Source organism: Trachemys scripta, chromosome 18 (assembly GCF_013100865.1).
Source record: "Trachemys scripta elegans isolate TJP31775 chromosome 18, CAS_Tse_1.0, whole genome shotgun sequence".
Classification (NCBI taxonomy): Eukaryota; Metazoa; Chordata; order Testudines; family Emydidae; genus Trachemys; species Trachemys scripta.
The window spans coordinates 20,054,853-20,075,287 of record NC_048315.1 but is presented as its reverse complement, the minus strand read 5'-3'; the positions used below and the strand labels follow the sequence as shown (position 1 = coordinate 20,075,287).

Here is a 20,435-nt window from a genome sequence, read left to right as displayed (position 1 = left end):
TGGATATGCTATTAAACAGGTTCATAGCTCCCAACATCAGTCAGCGTTCCTGCCGTGCGTGTGCGATACCAAATTCATAAATGTATTTAGCTTAGATAATTTTTTGCGAAATGCACATTCTCCTCCCTTAGCTAATGCATGTTAAAATACAATTTTCCTTTTTCACACTAGAATTTCTTAAAACATGTTAGTTAAAAGATGTTAATAGATTTTTAAGGCCAAAAGGGGCTATATATTATCATCTAGTCTGACTGCCAGCATATTTTAGCTAATACATTTTAAAAGCGCACCTTGTACCCTAGTCCAGACAAGTCCTTCAAATAAAACAAGAGCTGTATTGTCTGTCGGTGTGTCACAGAATCATAAAAATGTAGGGGTGGAAGAGGTTATTTAGTCCATCCCCCAGTGCTGAGGCAGGACCAAGGAAACCTAGACCATCCCTGGCAGGTGTGTGTCCAACCTGTTCTTAAAACCCTTCCATGATGGGAATTCCGTGTGTGTGTGTGTACATGCACACATACAATTAAAGAATAATGCCAGTCTGGCTGTATGTAATCTCGCTGTCATTCTGTTGAGCAGTTTTGATAACCTTATTTGCCCTGCTGCTTTATCAGTGTCACCAGAACCCTGGGATGGAATGACAGTCCCATTATTTTCAGTCCAGTGTGTTTTTATTAATATCTTAGTACATTTCTATTATTTTCCCATACAGTCCATGCCTTTTGTTTGCTGCTCTTCGCCCGACCCTTGACATACAAATGAAACCGTTCACTGGTTTGCACTTTAATACTTGGGCCTAATCTAAAGAATGCTTTTGATCTCTTAGTCACCGTAGTTCTGTGCTTTGTATGTAATGTACTGGGAAGAAAATAAGATTTTTCCTTTGTCTAAAAGTGGCTTTCCAAGTCCTCTCCAGCCCCATTGCTGCCGAGAGATGATTTGAATACAGTGAAGCTAATTCTGCCACCAGAGTTAGTGTGATAAATCTGTTCAAAGAACAAGGTGGGACAGATTTTCAAAAGATTTCAGCACCCCGGGGCTTCCATTGGCACACCGAAATGAAACAACCCAATTTCCATTGGGGAGGAGCTGGGAATTCAGCATATTGAAACTATGGCCCTAGTTCTCCGTATGCGGGGTGAAATACAGCCGCCCTTCTAACGGAGGGGAACCTTCCTCATGGGCAGGATCTTTACAGCACAAATAGGTCCATGTTCCGTAACTGGTCTTAGCTCCTTTTGCCGGTTGTGAGCGACGCTTGTACACGTTGGCTGAGGACTTGGGGGGATTGGACGGTGTGTGGGACATGGGGCCAGATTTTCCAAGGTGGTTAGGCACCTAAAAATGTAGATGAGCACTTAGTAGAATCTACAGAAACAGGTTAGGTGTCTGACTCCCATAGGCATTTTGTACACCGTGCTAGGCTCCCGTCTGATCTTTAGGTACCTAAATACCCTTGACAGTCTGTCTCAGGGCACTTTTCCCCCCCAAGCTCTGATTTCAGTGGCAGCCCAGATTGGTATGGACGGTAGTTACCGTCTGCCTGCTCAGTGGTCTCTCTGATGGATTGGTGGGTCTCAGTCCACTTCCCGGAGGACAGACGTCCACGTTATAAATGAACTCCCCACCACCACCACCTGTCCAACTGGTGCTTTTGCTGGCACTCGGAGCAGAGGCGCCAGTTATTGAATGGGTATGGAAACCCCCTCCCCCCAACCTTAAAGGTGGGCTCCTCCATGTCAGAATTAAACCCCGTGAGCAGTGGGAAGCTTGCACTGCTGCCTTGTTCCATGGCCAAATAGGATTTAGCCGCCAAGACTGCTCGCCAGTCCGACACCTCCAGCAGCACGGAACTCAGACACATCTGTAAAGAGGGCCATTTGCAATCTCTTGGCCAATCCAGAATGTCTCGACTGAAATGATGCAGAATCTTCTGTCTCCGTAAAGATGCGCAAGTAGAGACCCTGATTAGCTAAGAGATTCCAGGATTGTTGTTAATATCTTAACCCATCCTGGCTTTCTAAATTAGAAAGAGACTTTCATGCTGGAGCAAACTCAGAAACGAGCATGCATGCCCTTTTCTGGCATTTCCCGGCATTCCCACTATGAGGTTGCTTGTGCTTTAAGCATTGTCTCCTTCACAGCCCAGCTTCTCCTTGATCATGCAGCGGAAGTCAAAGCCCTGTGCTTCTGACATCAGTTGGAAACGACTGTGATTCTTCCCGATGGGATCAGGCAAGGTTTGCAGATGCACCTTCTGCTTGAACCCATCTCTTCACTGGCTACACAGACTGTCAGATGTCGCTAGAAGCACAGGGAGGCATTTGAGGGGCGCGCGACTGCAGACGAAATAATTTAGGTTTTGTTTGCTGATTTCCACTGTTCACTGCTGACTGGTACTGAGGGCTCTGAACTCAAAAAAAGGCCCATCTCAATAAGTAGGTGGCAAAGCTTCATATATGTGATCCTGTATCCGGGACCTAGTTAGATGTGATTAGCAATCTGGTTCAGTGTGTGTGAATTCCCTGTGTTACAAAATGCACAGTTCACATATTTTTGAGCATGATATATTCATCTTATTTTCCCTTTATAAAATTAGGCCCTGATTCTGCAAAGACTTACGCATGTGCTTAACTTTACACAAGCAAGTGGTCTATAGAGGCCATTGCAACTGCTTGCAATGTAAGGCAAGTCTTTGCAGGATGGAGGCCTTAATTCGCAATTGGCATCTCATCCCTTCCTCCTTCCCGCCCCCCCAAATCCGACAACGGTAATTTGTCATTAAAAAGTATGGGCAGAAGTATGCACGGCATGCGAAAGGTGGATGGCTGTGTCTGTTACATATCTGAGAGCTTTCCCTAGAAGGAAAACTCCTTCTGTCACACCTTTTTAATCTAAAAATTCAATTAAAAATAACCCTGACTGTATGGAAGACAAACGTGTTTGTAAAAAAACAACCCCTCACAAAATCCTATTTGAAGTTGCATATTGAGAACAGATGCAGGTTATCCTGCGCTGCTAAAGGAACCATACGTTCTTCAGATTGGTTTGCACTGTCATCGGGTCCTGTAGGTGCAGAGAAGGGAGTCTGCGCGCAGTCAGCATAGCCTTTTTACAAGCTTCTGCTTGTTCCGTGTGGTCATTAACCGAGGCTTTGCCGTTCCTCTCACTGATAAACACGCAGCACAATTCAAAGCAAGGCCGATCTCCCAGCTCCCAGCAAATGTCTGTTTATAACGGCAGCGCTGTCGCATGGCATTAACTGGCCTGCTTGAGCAAGGCACTGCCTGGCACTGTTGCCTAGCGACACTGCCCGATCTTGGAGAAACTGACATTGGTTTAGACTTGCTCACAGAGAAGTGACTGGAGCTGCTACCTGGGGATGGAAGGGAATTGGAAATGACACTTGCTCTCCAGTGTGTGTATCCTGAAGTCTGTATTAATAGAGATGGAGGCAGAAAGATTCAAGTGACAATCCAAGCCCCAGTACGCTTGGCTTGTGTTGTCACTGCTTTGGATTGTTATAAATGGTTGAGTCATCTGATGGCTTCTGTGTCCAGGGATCTTATGATGCGCTTTCAAGACAGCAAAAGGTGGAGATTGGGAGTTCTAACCCCAGCTCTGTCTTCATGTGTGATCTTGGACAGGTATCACCTTGGACCGCGCAGCTCCAGTTTCCCCGTCTGGAAATGACACGCTTGGCCGAATTAGCAATTCTCTAGCATCTTCAAGGCTTGCTGCTAGTAAGAGGCCAATAAATGCTTCTCAGCAGGTCCACGCTTTAGACTTAAGGGCTTCAATTGTGATTAGATTCAGTGCCCCGTTGGGGGTCAGAGCCTGGAGTTTGCACCGACGGAATCCAGGCTGTCAGGATGCCAATCCCGTGCAAGGATGAGCCTCGCCCTCTGTGATGTATTGGTAGCAACCATCGTTAATGTAACTGGAGCGAAGGTATCGGAAGCTATAGAGCCGGTACTCTGCCGCTGTGTGCACTTCCAGGGAGCAGCAGCTGCTAAATGTAAGGGTTTAAACATGACCCATTCCATGCCACATGGGAAGCGAATCTACCCCTAAGTTGCAACTACTTTATGTGGTTGATGTTCCTTTCAGACAGGACCAACTGCCCAACGTGGCATCCCCACCATTAGTAGATCTTTGAGGTCCTCTGCAGATTTTTCTGTGGGGCAATCTGCTTGCGTTGCACAAGAAACAAGTGTGTTGGTCATCTCCTGATCCCTGGCAGAGGCCTGTCTGTGCCCAGCACAATTGTCAGCTGATACAGCTTGTAACAGAGCCCCTCCGTGCCTGAGCTTAGGAGCGGACTGTTCTGCTCTGCATCTTTTCCTAACCCAGGTGGGCCCTTCGTATGGGGGAGGAGGGGAAATGGGGAGTGAGGGGTTTTAACTCAGGAATTCATTAATTACTTGCCTCTCCTAGTTTCTATAGTAACCAAGGAAGAGAGGAGAACCCAAATCTGACTGTCTGGGTAGTTAGCCGCATGAACCCTGCCCATCCTCTGCAAATCGCTGTCCCAAGGCCTTCAGGAGCAGGGGGTTAGTCCAGCTGCTGGTCGTCACTGAGTAAAACCTGAACTCAAAGCTCCCATGCTGTGGAGAGAGCTGCTCGGCTCTTCAGGGGTAATCGATTCTGCAGCAACTCAGCTGCGGCCCCCACCTGCTGGCTAAGTGGAGGAAGAAAGGCAGCTGCTCCAGGGCAAGATCGCAGCATGCGAAGGCAGACCCCTTCCCTGCTCTCTGCTGTATGGAGGGAGGCTCAGATGCCCCTCCTTTGACCCCCCCCGCTCCCACACTGACTTAATTGCTTCCATTCTTTAAACAAAACCTTTGTGTGGCACACTGGAGTTTAGTATTCGTGAACATGGGCGACCGAAGGCGCTGGCTGGTCAGGTACCCACTCCCTTTGTGGATGGTGTAGTGTCCTGCCACCACCCCATCCCTTTTCATGTAGTGAGTTTTCTGGGCCAGTGCTCTCTGCCTGCTTGCCTTGAGGTTTATTTTCCACTGTTTCCAAAGGGCACGCTGGGTTTTCCCAGCGGCTTGCAGCCAAGTTCGCATTTTCCTCTCCATCTTCCTGGTTGCTGTGGAAAGTACAAGCTACTGACCAGGGTCCGACACAGCCCAGCCCATTCGTTTCCCACACACGCACTCGTCCTCACCTGTAGGATGATCTGGCACAAGGGAGCAGTTGAATTTGTGAGGTTGGAAACAGACGGTATTGAACTTTCCTTCTGCTCTCTCTAGTGGGCGAGTTGAAAATGCCATGTTCTAATCAGCCGAGTGCCTTCAGCTCACCTGTGCGGTAAACACTTGTAACAGTTTTGGAGCAAAGGAGGGAGCTGGGTTTTCAAAACGGGCATCAGAAGGCTCCCTCAGCATGCATTGCTTGAGGAGCTTCTAACCCCCTTTTGCTCAGGAAGGCGATTCTGGGAACACAGGCCACATCCTTGTTCCTCCCTTTCCTGAATTTCCTGAGCCTGTGAATAATTGCACCCTCAGCTAATACGCAGAAGGGTGACCATGTGGTCTAGTGATTGGAGCAAAAGGACTGGCAGCCTGGCGCAGCTTGAGTTCCAGTCCCACTTTGTGCCAACATCTTCAGGCCAACTGGAAGTTGGCTAGAATACAAGAACCACCTGGTGAACTAGTAGATAGAACATCAGCTGAACTTACTGCCGTAAGTAACCTCCTGGAAAGCCAGGGAATTACCTCGATAGCCCACAGCCAGCAGTGGTTGGGACCTCAAGGGACGTTTGTGGTTATCTCAAGATTCCCATGACTATCAAAAGCTGGGAGTGGAAGAGAGGGGTGGATCACTCCAGAATTGCCCTGTTCTGGACATTGTCTCTGAAGCTCCAGTATTGGCCACTGTTGGAGAGAGGACGCTGGGCAGGAATGGACCATGGTCTTGACCCAGTATGGCCATTCTTCCGTTCTCGTGTACTGAACTTGCTTTCCTAGGTCAGCAGGTTGTGTGGCTTTAGGAATGAGACTTACAGGGGCACTGCTCATATCTTGGCCTCTATGGCCCAGAGTTTCTTCCTTCTGGCCTCAAAAAGACCACAGCCAGCCCATCCCTTAAATTGGGTTTTGGCTTCCACAGGCCATCAGTGTGGGCCATTGATTTGGATGCTGTGTATTCTGGATCCCTGCTGCTGCTGCTTCGCTGTAAGGTACCTGAGAAATAGGTGTCATGGTTACAGCCGTATATTTATGTGCAGGTAAAATCATACGTCTCTCCCGAGTGCTACAGTCACAAATTGTATAAAAACCTCATCATGGCCCCACTGCCGGGAGGCAGATGGGAAAGGCATTTTCTCTCACCCGCTAAGTCACTGAAAAGGGTTTGAATTCAGGGTGCAGAGAATTAATGACTGAGAAGCCAAAGTTGAGATTTAGGCAGTGATCTCATTTGTTCTTACCAAGCAGCATCCTCTGGTTCGGAAGCGCAGGGCACAATGTCCAAAATCAGCCTGTCCAAGTTCTGGGCTTTTTTTTAGGAATCTGCAGCTCACAGAAGGGACCCGGGCCTTGCTGTACTCTGGCCTTGCCTAGAGTAGAGTGATCCCTGAGGGAGACCCAAATCCGAAGGGAGGTCTCCAGGGAGATGGAAAACTTATGACCAAATCTGCTCTTGCCTCATTCTCCAATGTGCGCCTTCCCCCGTAGACTCACTGTCTCATGCAGTTGCCAGTTCTTCCTTGTCTGTGCACTCCTGTTCTGTTTTTGTACACTGCCTAGCACAATGGGCCCATGGTCCGTGACTAGGGGTTCTAGGATAACACAGATGACATTTGGGGGTGTAGTTCTGTATGTCTGGTGTGCACACTTGATTTAATAGAGGTGTTTTTCTGTTTGAAGACACTGTTTCCAGTAAGCTGCAGAACAACAATGTTTACACCATTGCCAAGAGGAATGTGGAAGGCCAGGACATGCTCTACCAGTCTCTGAAGCTCACCAACGGCATCTGGATCTTGGCTGAGCTACGTATCCAGCCTGGGAACCCGAATTACACAGTAAGACCCTTGGGCTCTTGGCATGGGGTGGAGAGGGGAGGCCACACATCCTTTCCTAAGCTATGTCAAATCTGAGCCTGCTTCTTCCCAGCATGCTCATTTGGGGCAGGGCCTGTTAATTTCAGCGCCAAAGGAAATCTCTGCTGAGCTGGGAGGAGTTGGGAACCCACTGATGACAGCTACGTTAGTGACCCGCTGAGCTAGGTTAAGGCTGACTCAGCAGCAGGCGTTCATTGGCCGAGATTGTTACCACTCGAATTAGCCAAGAGAAATCAACACAAAAGCATTGCCAGAATTCTCCCCAACCCCCGCCTTTCCACCTCCCCCTCTAGTAAACAAGACTAGATTTGTGCCATGCTGAGCTGTTGACGCACAGACCAGCTGTCCAGACTTGGGAGATTTCCTTGGCCTGGCCTCTGTGGCAGCCACTCAAAGGCAAGCGCGCTGCTTGTCCCACGTGTAGCTACTTCCTTTAACTGGCCTGCCTCCCTACTGCTTATTGTTGTAGATTCTCCTCGCTGCTGATGGAGTCTCTCTCCTGGTTTGAGAATCTCAAGGCACACCCCGGGGGGCCCTTTGTGTGGAAGGAAAACAATTAAAACCCTTGAAAATATACTGCCGAAAAGGAAGCTTGGCTTTGCGTTAAGCTCCCTAGTTATACAGTAGTGCGAGCAGGGCTCTGGTCTGCGGTTGGGAATTGGCAGCTTGGTGGTTAGCATTGCCCGTAAGGGAAAGCACCTCTCAAGGTTATTGACCTACGCCAGCCGAATACCACTAGCGTTATCTTGGTTTAATGTGGTGTGAATTCTGATTCTGTGGGATAGGACTGTCAGGAGTGTACAGGTCCCCCACTGAACATTGGTGCAGGTCTATTAATCATACCACTACGAGTAAGCATTCGTAAGGGTGGGGTCCCATTTATCTTCTGTTGCTCGTTTTCCCCAATTCTGTCACAAAATTGGCTAGCTTTTCCTACGTGAGTGGGAGCGTGCTTTCGCAGAACTCAGCGCTTTGGTGGACAGCAACTGGGACTAAATATTTGAAGTTGTATGTAAATTAAAAAAAAAAAAAAATGGTATCCTGGAAAACACAATGGTAACCTGTGCTAACCCGGTCTGGCTCTTTGTCACCCCCTTGAGGTTTGAGTCTGCTGCTGCAGCAGAGTTAAGGGACATGGTCTTTTAGCCCAACTAGTAGAGGCTCATGCTTTGAGATCCACAGGGTCCTGGCTTCGGTCTTCAGTCAACCCAGCTCAAGGTGCACGATCGTTAGGGCAGAAGAACGTGAACGGTGGGGACAGGAAAGTGTTACTTGTCCTTGCCTACCTATGTTAGGCCAGTCTGACTCTCTGTTAGACATCTGTGTGCAGCACCACTGGTGTGCATAGCACCTCGCAGAGCGGGTGATGCATCGTGGCAGCCTCGCTGTGTATTAGACTGGGTGGAGTCTCCTGAGGGATTAACAAACTAGCTAGTAGAGATGGGCTGTGTGTTATCTGCTGCCTTCTTGCACTAACCTCGGCTTCACTTCTCTCCTAGCTGTCCCTGAAGTGCCGGGCTCCTGAAGTGTCCCAGTACATCTACCAGGTCTACGACGGCATTTTGAAAAACTAACAGCATGGGTCCATGTCTCACTCCGCAGAGGGAGGAAGGGAGACTCCGGATCCTCCCGTTATCGGTGCAGGCAAAGAACTCTAACTGGAAGCAGCTGTATTCATGTGTAGGATTTCAGACAAACGCACCGAGAAACCAAGGTAGCGATTAGTATCCACATGCTAATAATAATATAGGGAACAACTGTTTGATATTTTTAGCGTCCATGGAAACTTTGTAACCACTGCTTCAACCACTCCCGTGTCCCCCCCCGGCGCCACTGTTCTGTCGTTCTTTCTTGTGGGCTTTTCCATCTCGTGCCAATGTTTTAGCGTTTTCTAAACCGCGTTAGGCGTAGTTGATATTTTGTAATATATGGCTCGTTTAAAACTCGAAAAAGACAAGTCTCTTGTTCATTAAAACAAGGCAAAGGCATCATAGAAACACAAACTGCACTTTATTATTTTATATTTTTTATACGTTTGGGGTTTTTTTTGTATTGTAACCAGATGAAAAAAGGGAAAAAAAAACAAAACCACAGATCTGGAGTAGCGAAAACATCCACGGGAACGCAGGTGAGCTAGGACTAGCGTAGCCTTGAGGAGCCAGTGACGTGTGGAGAGAGCCAGTTCAGACCCAAGAGGCATCTACTTGGGTTGGATGGGGCTTTGGGTCGTACTTGTGTGTCGTACCCGATGCTCATCCCAGAAATCTCTGCCCCAGCTATCTTGCCTGGTTGCAGTCCTGGGTTTGGAAGTGGGTCTTCATTGCATGGGGAAGTAGGAGCTGGCAGGGTCTGGTTTGATAATGGGGCAGCAGATGGCAAAATGAGGAAGGAAACAGCAGGTCTGACTCCCAGAATGCAAGGCTCTTGGCAGAGCATGGGGTGCAGTCATTGCCTTTTTTCCCCTTTCCCGCTCATTCCCTGTGTCTTCCTGCGACAGCCTGTCTGCCTTCCTCCCGCTGGGCCAGCTTCAGCTTGCTGAGTTGGGTTATGCCTAGCTCCGCCTGCTGTCCAGGCTGAAGGACCTGTGCGGGAAATCTGAATCCCGGCAGAGAATGGTCACAGCCACTTTGCCTACGGTTCTCTTGGGAGCATCCTCGAGCGCTTGCCTGCTGAGGTGTGAGTGCGAAAGCTGGGGGACACGGCAGCATCTGGCTATGCGCTTTGGGTTAAATTCGCTGGAGGAGTCCAAGCCCCTCCTCGCCCCCCTTACACCTGGGGTCACTGGCACTGACGGGCAAGTTGCCCTGGGCTTTGGAAAGCCTTTTCTCCAGGAGCCCTGGAAAGCTTGCCGTCAAAAGTTGCTGAGGAGGAAGCACCCATTATACAGGGGTGCAAAGGAGAGTCGCCGAGAAGCTGATTGGGAGTCGCAGCTCACCTTCCCCCCCCACTTGTGACACCCAAAATATTTAGTGATGGGGGAGAGTCTTGAGTGCAATCTCCTGCCCTGTAAACCCTCAGCTCCGGACGACCCTACTGCTGCAGGGGCCAGTGGGGGCTGTAGGTGAGGTGATCTCACAGGCTCGTTCCCTCCAGCCCCCGTCGCCAGAGCTGGGCTTTCTGTGCCAAAGGCAATAGACTGCGGGTCATTAGGGTTCCTAGTGTCTGAAACTCACTGGCTCCCTTACTCCTCTCTGCTGCAGCTCCTGCTCACGCAGCAGGCTCCCAGGGTGGAGGGCGGCTGTTTGGGCTTCCTGCCAGCCAGGGAGTTTCCCTGTCACAAGCAAGGCGCTGGAATAGACCCCATGAAAGGTGAAACAAAAGCGGGGATAGTAGCTGGCTCTATCCATCTGTCCATCTACATAGCTGAATGTCTACCCAGCCCCAGAACAGCTTCTGTAGTCCCCACTGCTCTCAGCTGGTGCTTGGCACGGCACTTCCCCCAGGAGTGAAGCGACTCCCTTAACATGACCACATACAACCCTCAGAGCCTGTGCTCTTGAACCCCGAGACCGGGCGGGGATCACCTGTGAGGTGCATGTGAATCTGGGGCTACAGAACGGGACTGTAACGGTGGCCCTGGAGAATAAGGGGGAAGGGAAGGGGCCAGCGAGGGTAGGCCAGGTCACGGGCGAGATGAAATGTGGTTCCGTGGCAGGGAGACTCAGCTTGAAGCCAGTTCTCACCCAGGGAAGCGAGTGAAGATTGGGAGCAACTGCATCCTTCGCTTGTATGAGCTGAGCTGCGTCCTCGGTGCAGAGATCGCTTGGCAGCATGAATCCTGGCTGGGCAGAAGGCGGGACGGAGTTGTAGAAACCAGGCACTTGATCATGCACCAGCTTGGCTGTTTGATTAGTTGTCTGAAGCCCTGAGGATAGCTGGGCTGCGAGCACTGCGGAAATAATTATTACAGTAATTGATAAAGTGCTGGGTGCGCCGAGGCACGTGCCTCTCTCGAGCCGCCCCTCGGCGCCAAGCTGTGAAGCAGCACCTGGCCTCTCGTAAGTTTCCACCGTGGAGTTCAGCTGTGTGCATGGGAGGGGGCGGGCAGAGGGGGCGTGAGGGGGCAGCAGGGGAAAGCCCTGTTCTCTCTCTGCCAAAGGACGGCAGATTCTGCACAGCGCCCCGTATTCCCCTGGCTGTGGTGCTGGCTAATGGAGATTGCCGCTCGGGGAACCTGCACCGGATTAGGTCACTGACCTGGGAGAAGCGGTGGAGGATCCCTGGGAATAACGGCACGAGTCTTGCTCTGTTAAACCCTCTGTAAAGCCTGAACATGGGAAAGCATTAAACAAAACCCTGAGCAAAGCCCTCGCCTGCCCGGAACTCCTTCCCCCCGCGGTGTCTGTGCGTCTCTTCTGGGCCTGTGCTGTGTGTGTGTGTCTGCATGCCGTGAAGCGTGGGCTGTGGGAAGGGGAGCCGGAGGGCAGGCAAGGAGAATTGCTCAGCGTCGATGCCATTCCATTGTACTGCATATCCACTCTGATGTGTTCACTTGTTGGTAAAGCTTTTACCTTCTGTCCTTGTCAATAAACTTGTCATTTACATGAGCGCCCAGCTGTGGTGTGCCTCTGTTTGGGAAGGGGGGCTGGAGGATGCAGCAGGAGCAGCTGATAACTCTCGTGAGAAGCACTGGCATCCTTGCCAGGTGACCTATGGACCAGAGACCTCTGTTTCTGTCCATCTCGGACCTTGAACGTGCTCAGACTGCCCCAGGCTGGTCAGATGCAGAGAAGGTGCCGTGTGACTGGAGATTTATTTGTGATCATTTCCCCCGTCGCCCAAAATAAAACCCTGCTCTGTTCCCTGGCTGCAAATGTTCCGTAACACCCGTACCAGCGAACGTACCTTTCCCCTCCTGTGCTTGGCATTATTTATTGTGTGCATTACAATAGTACCCAGAGGCTGTCGCCAAGATATTCCAAGTCCTCGAACACACGGTGAGAGAGTCTTTACCCTAAAGAGCTTTCAGTCTAAATATACTGGGCAGATGATGGGCAGGAGGGAAACTGAGGCACAGAGTAGGGCGGTGACGTCTAAGATCAGTGGGAGAGCTGAGAACAGAACTCCGGTGTCCTGACTCCCACTCCGGTGTCCTGGAACTACTAGACCGTGATGTTCCACTCAACTTTATCATTTGCTAGTTATATTACAGCGCACTATTGATTTTGCTGAGCAGCTTTGAGGCTCCCACCTACCTTCAGCTCCAGGTGCTCTGCCCTTAAATCACTGACTCAGAGCCTGGGCAGGGTGGAGAGCTTAAAATAAAGAACATCGGGCGCGTAGCTGGATCAAGCAGGTGGAGATGGGTGGGCTTTCCCCTCGTCCTTTGGGAGTCTCAGCAGATCAAAGTCTCAGCTCAGAAGGAGGCGCTGACCATGAATGGATCCGATCCTGTAGTTGGGAAGTTTCCGTGCTGAGCCCACAGCATCCCAGCGTTGCCAGCTCTAGTGACAGTTAGTGTTGTTCTTAAAAGCCCCAGTTTCTGGAGTCATGTGAGAATCTCAGCTTTCATTTAAAGTAAGAGCAAGTTCCTCGCCCACATGGGAAAAAACCTCTTGAACAGGATGTGCCTTAACTAGGAAACTAAAGGGAAAAGTCCCCCAACTATTTTTACAAGTTAGGGGTTTTAAGCCATGGCTTTTTGCAGGCCTGACTCAGAATCTTTGAAGTCTTGGGTTTGGCAGGGAGCGGCCCCTGTATCATACCCTGATGCTAAGTCAGCCCCGGCCTGGGAGAGGAGGACAGAGCTCAAAGGCAAAGCAGCCAGCGTGTTGCGGGTGGAAGGCGGCTGTAAAAGGAAGACTTGGGCCCAATACCAGACCAGTGCCGTGGGAGGTGGGGAGACCTAGGAACCCAAGATTAGCCACAACGGCCTGAGCCCTGTAATATGAAACCCTGCGGAGAGTACGGGTACGTCTACGCTGCAAGAGAAGGCCTGCGGCAGCGAGCCTCAGAGCCAGGCAGATGATTCAGGTTCGTGCTACGGGGCTAAATATAGCCATGTAGATGTGTGGAGCCCGGGCTCTGAAATCTGGGACGGGGGAGGGTTTCAGAGCCCGGGCTCCTGCCCACACCCCGGCATCGACGCGGTTATTTTTATCCCTATAGCGTGAGCCTGCGTCAACTGACCCAGACTCTGAGATTTACTATCACGGGGTTTGTTATGCAGTGTAGACTTACCCTTCCTCGCTCCAGAGCCTTGCCTAATGAAACCCCTTTCATTCACTCCCTTCTGTAGCAGCTGCTCCATTGAAATCTGCCTCCAGTCTTGCTTTCCACCAAGTCAAAGCGTATTCAAGCGCTTTGTCACCTTCCACCAGTGAGCTGGGGTTACCGATGCTTTCCGAGTGGGAGGGCCTCGCTCCGTAGCCATAGTAAGAGAGAACCAAGCCACAAAGAGATTAAGCGATTTGCCCAGGTTCACACAAGGGAGTCTAGCAGAGCTGGGAAGCGAAGCAACCTCTCCTGAATCCTGCTGTCTCCCTACCGTGTTCCTCATTAGACACAGCTGACGCATGGGCTCGTGAGTTCCCCTGTCACCAGCTCTTCCTCGCTCCGTGGCACCAAGCAGTTTATCAAAATAAACCGTGCAGACATTTGGCTAAGTTTCTCGCAGTAACTACATGTCCAAATGAAGCTTAATGGCCCAATTTCTCCATGTCGCACGGCTGATGAGATACATGAAGGCTGGGAATGAAACTTCCCCCATCGGAAAAGCGTCCCTCAAGGGAGTCTCTTCCTGACGCTCCGGGCTGCTCAATCAGTGGTTTATTACTAGGTGCACCTCACGGTGCGATTGGGCACGGATTGGTCAGGCCTGGGGTCGGCTTTATTTGTGTGTAACTTAGGCCAAATCATTCTTAGCTGAGCCAACCTTTCTGGGGTCCCGGGGAAGGCAGGGGAGGTAGCCTCCTTCCACTCTAGCTAATCCTTGCTGGTTTCCTCCCTTTACCATGCACTGGGGAGAGGGGAAGAAGTGGCATAGTGGGCAGGAGTCATTAGTCCACGTATGCGCTAACTCAGTGGTTTGAGCATTGGCCTGCTAAACCCAGGGTTGTGAGTTCAATCCTTGAGGAGGCCATTTAGGGATCTGGGGCAAAAATCTGTCTGGAGATTGGTCCTGCTTTGAGCAGGGGGTTGGACTAGATGACCTCTTGAGGTCCCTTCCAACCCTGATATTCAATGATTCTATTTATTCAGAGACCCAACGGCTAATTTTGGGTGGTTTCACCTTGATCCCTACCTTTGAACTTCTCTTTCCGTTGCTAAGCTGCTGCCGAATGGCAGCCGCTCCGAGAGGCCAAGGGATAGCAGAGGCAGTTAAGGGTCATAAATGATGTGGGAGAAGCCTGCTTTCAAGTGGCACTTTCCAGCTCTCTCTTTCATAAGCACAGGGGCCCAGATCCTCAAAGGTATTTAGGCCTCTAATTCCCATTGAGGATCTGGGCCCGGGCATGTTGTCTAGTGATCAGTCGTTCCTGGCTCGGCCAGTGACTTGCCATCCGGCCTAACCTCACTTAGCATCTGTCCCTCAGCGTGCTCCATCTCTAAATACTAATGCTTTGCCTTTCTCTCATAAGAACATAAGACTGGCCCTATCGGGTCAGACCAAGGGTCCATCTAGTCCAGTGTCCTGTCTTCCAACAGCGGCCAGTGCCAGGTGCCCCAGAGGGAATGAACAGAGCAGGTCATCATCAAGTGATCCATCCCCTGTCGCCCATTCCCAGCTTCATGCCTTCCCAAACTAGCATCTCTAGGGAATGACTGGGAAAAAATCAGTTCTTGTAAAAAATAATAATAATTGGAAAACTTGGTAAAAATAACACATTTTCAACAAAAAGGCATTTTTGTGTCAAAAACGTTTGAAATGAAAACATTTGACCCATTCTCGTTATTAGATGTTTCTTGCAATTATAAAATTTGGCCAGGATACAATCGACACATGACTTCAGTAGCTCCAGCCTCTGTGATCGTGGTACCAGTCCCATTTTACAGAGACGGAAATGGAGTTAGAGAGATCAAGTGAGTTTGCTGAGGTCATAGGTTCAGTGGCACAGGGCTTCTGGCTCCACCCCCTACTCTAACCATCCAGCCGGGCTCTCTAATGGATCTTAGACCAGGTTTGGCGGGAGCAAGAGTGAGTTGGGAGAATTGGGAGGTCTTTGGCTGAAAGAACTCAACATTATGGGACCAGCCCTAGTCTTATTGCTCCACGCAGCAGGGAGATCATGGGAGCAGTCCCTAAAGCTAACAGTCCCTGCAACCTTGCTGTCTCAGCAGGTGCGATCTCCCTGCCTTTCTGGGTCTCGCCTGCTTTTTGTTGGCCAGTGTGATGAGCTGGGAGCCCCCTGCGCTCTCGTGACAGACGTGTTCTTGGAGCCCTGCCCCCGGGAGAGAGTCATCAGGCAAGGAGAGCGGCTGCTTTTATTTCACACGCGTGACAAGGGAAGAGGGCGGGGAGGTGAGCTGAACTGCGTTACCTGGAAGCCAGTCAGGATGGGCTGCTTTGCCGCAGAGCTCACAAACCCAAGTCCTTCCCCTTCCATGTCCATATTCCAGCACCCGAAAGCTTGGCCGATGGGGGACAGGAGCCAGTCTAGCAGTTAATCCATATAGGCCCCGCTCTCAAGCAGAGCTGCCCTGTGCATTCCTTCCACCCTTAATCCAGCCATGCGGATGTTAACAGCGAGGCATATTTAGCACATCTCAGTGGGGCAGCCCAGCTGCCAAGGGGCTGTGAAAGGAATCAGCACAACGTGATCAAAGATTTCCCTCATCTATTGGTCCAGCAGCGCCCCTCCGCTCCAAATCCCTCTGGGGGAAAGAGCTGCTGGTTCGCCTGCCACTTCCACGTTTTCCCTCTTGACGACACGGGGAAGGGGCAGCAGGTTCTGATCCGGGAGCATGGATCTGGGACAGTGCGGAGGCTGGCCAGCTGCTGCAAGACTTGCAGCAAATGTTCATTTCCTCGCCGTTGACTGATCAAACCACTATCCCCTTCAAGATCAAATCCTGTCAAACCAACCTAATAGCTTTCTTTGACACGGTAACAAGCCTCGTGGAGGAGGAGGAAGCGGTAGACGTGCTATATCTTGACTTTTGATATGTTCTCACATGATCTTCTCATACACAAACTAGGGAGATACAACCTAGATGGAGCTACTATAAGGTGCATGTATAACTGATTGGAAAACTGTTCCCAGAGAGTAATCATCAGTGGTTCACAGTCATGCTGGAAGGACATAACAAGTGGGGTCCCACAGGGATCAGTTCTGGGTCCGGTGCTGTCCAATATCTTCATCAGTGATTTAGATAATGGCATAGAAAGTGCATTTAAAAAGTTTGCAGACGATACCAAGCTGGGAGGGTTTGCAAGCGCTTTGGAGGATAGGATTAAAATTCAAAATGATCTGGACAAACTGGAGAAATGGTCTGAAGTAAATCGGATGAAATTCAATAAGGACAAATGCAAAGTACTCCACTTAGGCAGGAACAATCAGTTGCACGCATACAAAATGGGAAATGACTGCCTAGGAAGGAGTACTGCGGAAAGGGATCTGGGGGTCATAGTGGATCACAAGCTAAATAAGAATCAACAGTGTAACACTTGCAAAAAAAAAGCAAACCTCATTCTGGGATGTATTAGCAGGAGTATTGTAAGCAAGACACAAGAAATAATTCTGCTCAGCACTGATAAGGCCTCAGCTCGTGTATTGTGTCCAGTTCTGAGCGACACATTTCAGGAAAGATGTAGACAAATTGGAGCCAGTCCAGAAGAGAGCAACAAAAATGATTAAAGGTCTAGAAAACATGAGGAAAGATTGGGAAAAACTGGGTTTGTTTAGCCTGGGGAAGAGAAGACTGAGAGGGGACATAAGACTTCAGGTACGTAAAAGGTTGTTATAAAGAGGAGGGCGATAAATTGTTCTCCACTGAGGACGGGACAAGAAGCAATGGGCTTAAATTGCAGCAAAGGAGATTTAAGTTAGACATTAGGGTAGTTAAGCCAGTTACTAAGGGAGGCTATGGATTCTCCGTCACTGGCGGTTTATAAGAGCAGGTTAGACAAACACCTGTCAGGGATGGTCTAGATAATGCTTCATCCTGCCTCAGTGCAGGGGGCTGCTCTAGATGACCTCTCAAGGTCCCTTCCAGTCCTACGTATCTACGATTCTATAATCCCACCCTTACACACTGGCTGCCAGCTGCACCCAGATGTACAGGCTGAAGGGAAAATGAAAGAGAAGCAGAAATCCAAGCCAGCCCATCTGTTGGATCCTTCCCCACCGCCTGGCACGGAAGGCTGGCTTTTGCTGCGAGTGAGTGGGGGGGGAAGCAGGTGTGTGTGGCTGCCCCGCACAGCTGGGAGCTGAGGGACAGCGCTTCTATTTTGAGCTCTGTTGTGAGATGGTGCCTCTGGGTTTTTCAGCCACAGATGCAGGAAGTGGGAGGGGCCAGAGATGCTGATTCCTAGGCAAAGGGAGCATTTTAGCTGAACAAAAACGAACAGCCCAGTTCTTAGAGGGGCTGAGTGGTGGTCGCTCCTATTGAAGTCAATTGGGGCTGTGGCTGCTAGACACCGAGAGAGATGAAGCCCCATAAAGTTTTAGCAGGTGGGCAAGTCACTTAATCTCTATGCCTCAGCTCCTTCTCTGTCCCCTACCTCCCAGGGATGCTGTGTGTGTGATGCACACTAGAGGTCACATACATGCCTCGCTGGAGAAAAGGGAAGACTTTTATACACAGCACATGTTTAGCCGGTGGAACTCACTGCTCCAAGATGTCCTGGAAGCAAAGAGCATAGCAGGATTTTTAAAAAAGGCTTGGACATTTCTCTGGAGAACACGAAGGCCCACGGCAACCAGACAAACGAAAAGGTGTATGAGAAGTAAATCCTCACACTTCAACCTCTAACGGCCTGGGGTTAGGGAGAGACTGGTCAGGTGATCCCATAACTGTCCAACGGGTTTCTGGCATTATTCCCTGAAGCCACTGGCACTGACTAGTGTCTGAGAGGGGAGGGTGGACTAGATGAGCCGGTCTGGTAGTGCCTGTGGGCCATTCCCTCTCTGATGCCATGCACCATGAAAGCTCCCTCTCCCTCAGACCCCAGCTCGATCCAAACGGTGAGTTAGCCGGCTCTCTGCTGTCCCAGCCTTGTGACTTGATTCTGTGACTTACTTCCTCTAGCTGCCTGGCCTGACCTCCCCAATGGGTCAGAGCAGAGTGTAAGCTCCTGGGGGCAGGAAAGTAAAGTAAAGTATCTTTACTTGCAGTGCCAAGGGCCACACGCATGCTGTACAAAGGCTAATGTTTTTTTGGGATGCTCTCAAATGATGGAAAATACACAGAACACTTGCAAAAAGACACCGACAGGCCTGGAGGAAGCTCAGGATTCTGGGGGCTGAGTTTTCAGGCGCCACGGGGACTGAACCGCCCTTAGAAGAGAGTTTAGAGCAGCCTCCAGGATAGGTGTAGCACTGATTGTTGCAAACCTCTCTGCTTCCTTCTCACGGGTTGGGTTTCCAGACAGGCTTGGAGAAGGGAGCTGGCAATGGGACGGCAGCACCCGGGGAGTCCTGCTTAGAATTCCGGCGGCCACAGCCAGCGCGTGGTAGGAAGGCAGAGTCTGACTATGCCGGATGATCGCGGGAGAAAGACAAACTGTTTCCTTGTGCAGAAGCCCTCGGGGAAGCATGACGGAAAATCAGAAGCCTGGTGTCTGGCGCTTGCGTCTCCGCTTTCGCTCACACGCCACAACAAAGTGAACGCGGCTGTGTGTGCCAGGACTCACTGTGGTGAAGCACTGCGGGGAGGGGATCAGGGCAACGAATGCTGATGAGACAAAGCTGCGGGTGCTAATCAAGGCGCTCGCAGGGGGAGAGTCTGAGCCATAAGGCAAGTGTGATGTGCCACCCTGCGCTCTGGGTAAGGCCTGGAGCATGCTTTTCTATCACGGCTAGCTGGGCTGCTCGGACTTGGTTTGCAGAGGGCGGACCCAAAGGCAGCTCTGATTCTCCATAGGCTTATCACAAGCTTGCCCTTGGAGGAGGAAGAGACCTGCATGGGACAGGCAGCTTCACAGTAATTCCCACCTCGCTGCTGCTTCCCTCCTGGACCTGTTCCCGAGGCCGGTTCTTCCCGCCTCCGTCTTCCTCTGCCCCAAAGTCACGGGGCTCGGGGCAGGGCCAGTGCGCTGACTGGCTAGCAAGTTCAGGGGTAAACCGGCCCCATGCTGGGCAAGGGTCACCTTGCCATGGGGCAGGGGCAGATTGCCCCATTGCTGAGGAAACAGCTGGTTTCCAGAGGTGCTGAGCACCCAGAACTCTCGCTCCTCTCGGTCTGGAAGGAAGAGGAGCCTTGGCGCGAGGAAGGGGGCAAGGTGAGGCCATGCAGGTCCATTGCAGCTGGGTGGCCTATGACCAGCCGTCCCCCTTTCCAGCTGGCAGCCCTGACAGAGCGTGCTCCGAGAGGCGGGCACATGCCAGCTCTATGGAGCAAGGCCCAGTTCTTAGTTCGGTTTGTACAGCACCAAGCACAGCAGGGTCCTGGCCCACAGCTGGGGTTCCGAGGTGCCGTGATAATATGAAGGCCCAGTGCCTCTGTCCTCAGGGGGCCATGAAGAGCTGTCACCCACATGGCACAGCTGGTGAAGGGCTCTGCTGGCCATGGTGGGCAGGGTTGACACACTCATGGCAGGTGCAGGCAGCATGGGCCTGTGGGTGGGGCATGAGGCTGGGGGTTAGGAGACCTGGGAGTCTAAGCAGCTCTGCTGGTGACCTGGGACAAGACACCTCCCTTCGCTGTACCTCTGTTCCCCCTCCCACCCTTTGTTCAGAGGGTGAGTTCTTCAGGGCAGGGCCCATCTCTTACTACGTGTGTGTACAGCACCAAGCACACTGAGCCCCCGATCTACTTCGGAGCCTCCTGGAGCTACAGCAACACACTGAAATGAAAGCGCAAGGTCCACGAGAGGGCCCTTAATGCACCTGCCTTCCTGCTGCGCTTCTGCGGAGCTATTTAACGGAGGCACGAAATGAGCTTAGAGGAGCTTGTCTGGCACCTGACGGTGGGCGTGAGACGCCCTTGCAGCTGTTAAAGTCAGCACTTTCCCTTCCTTTCAATCCCTTGAGCTCAGGCAGCAACTTCTAGCTCTTGCCCCATCTCTCCCTCTTGTTCCCTCCTTCTTTTGGAAGAGAAGGTGGAAGCTAACTTTTCTAGCCACGCTTTTAAAACCTCCCTCGAAATTTTGCCCTGTGCCCACGCTGGACCCAGGAATCGGGGCAGAGTACCAGCCCCCTGCTGAAATGCGCGGGTCTGATGCAGAGAGAGATTATATGACTTGCCCAAGGAGTCCAAGGCC

General features: G+C 51.1%; 1 protein-coding gene across 3 annotated transcripts in view; it reads left to right on the top strand.

The window, feature by feature from the left end:
• Positions 1-11,620, top strand: part of AP2B1 (adaptor related protein complex 2 subunit beta 1) — a 99,914-nt gene extending 88,294 nt beyond the window's left edge. For all 3 annotated transcript variants that reach the window (XM_034752857.1, XM_034752856.1, XM_034752855.1), the window contains 2 exons: positions 6,879-7,033; positions 8,572-11,620. In XM_034752857.1, the coding sequence (XP_034608748.1) occupies positions 6,879-7,033; positions 8,572-8,646 (230 nt within the window). In that variant the 3' untranslated portion in view covers positions 8,647-11,620. The remainder of the gene's footprint in view (positions 1-6,878; positions 7,034-8,571) is intronic.
• The last annotated feature ends 8,815 nt before the right edge of the window (positions 11,621-20,435 follow it).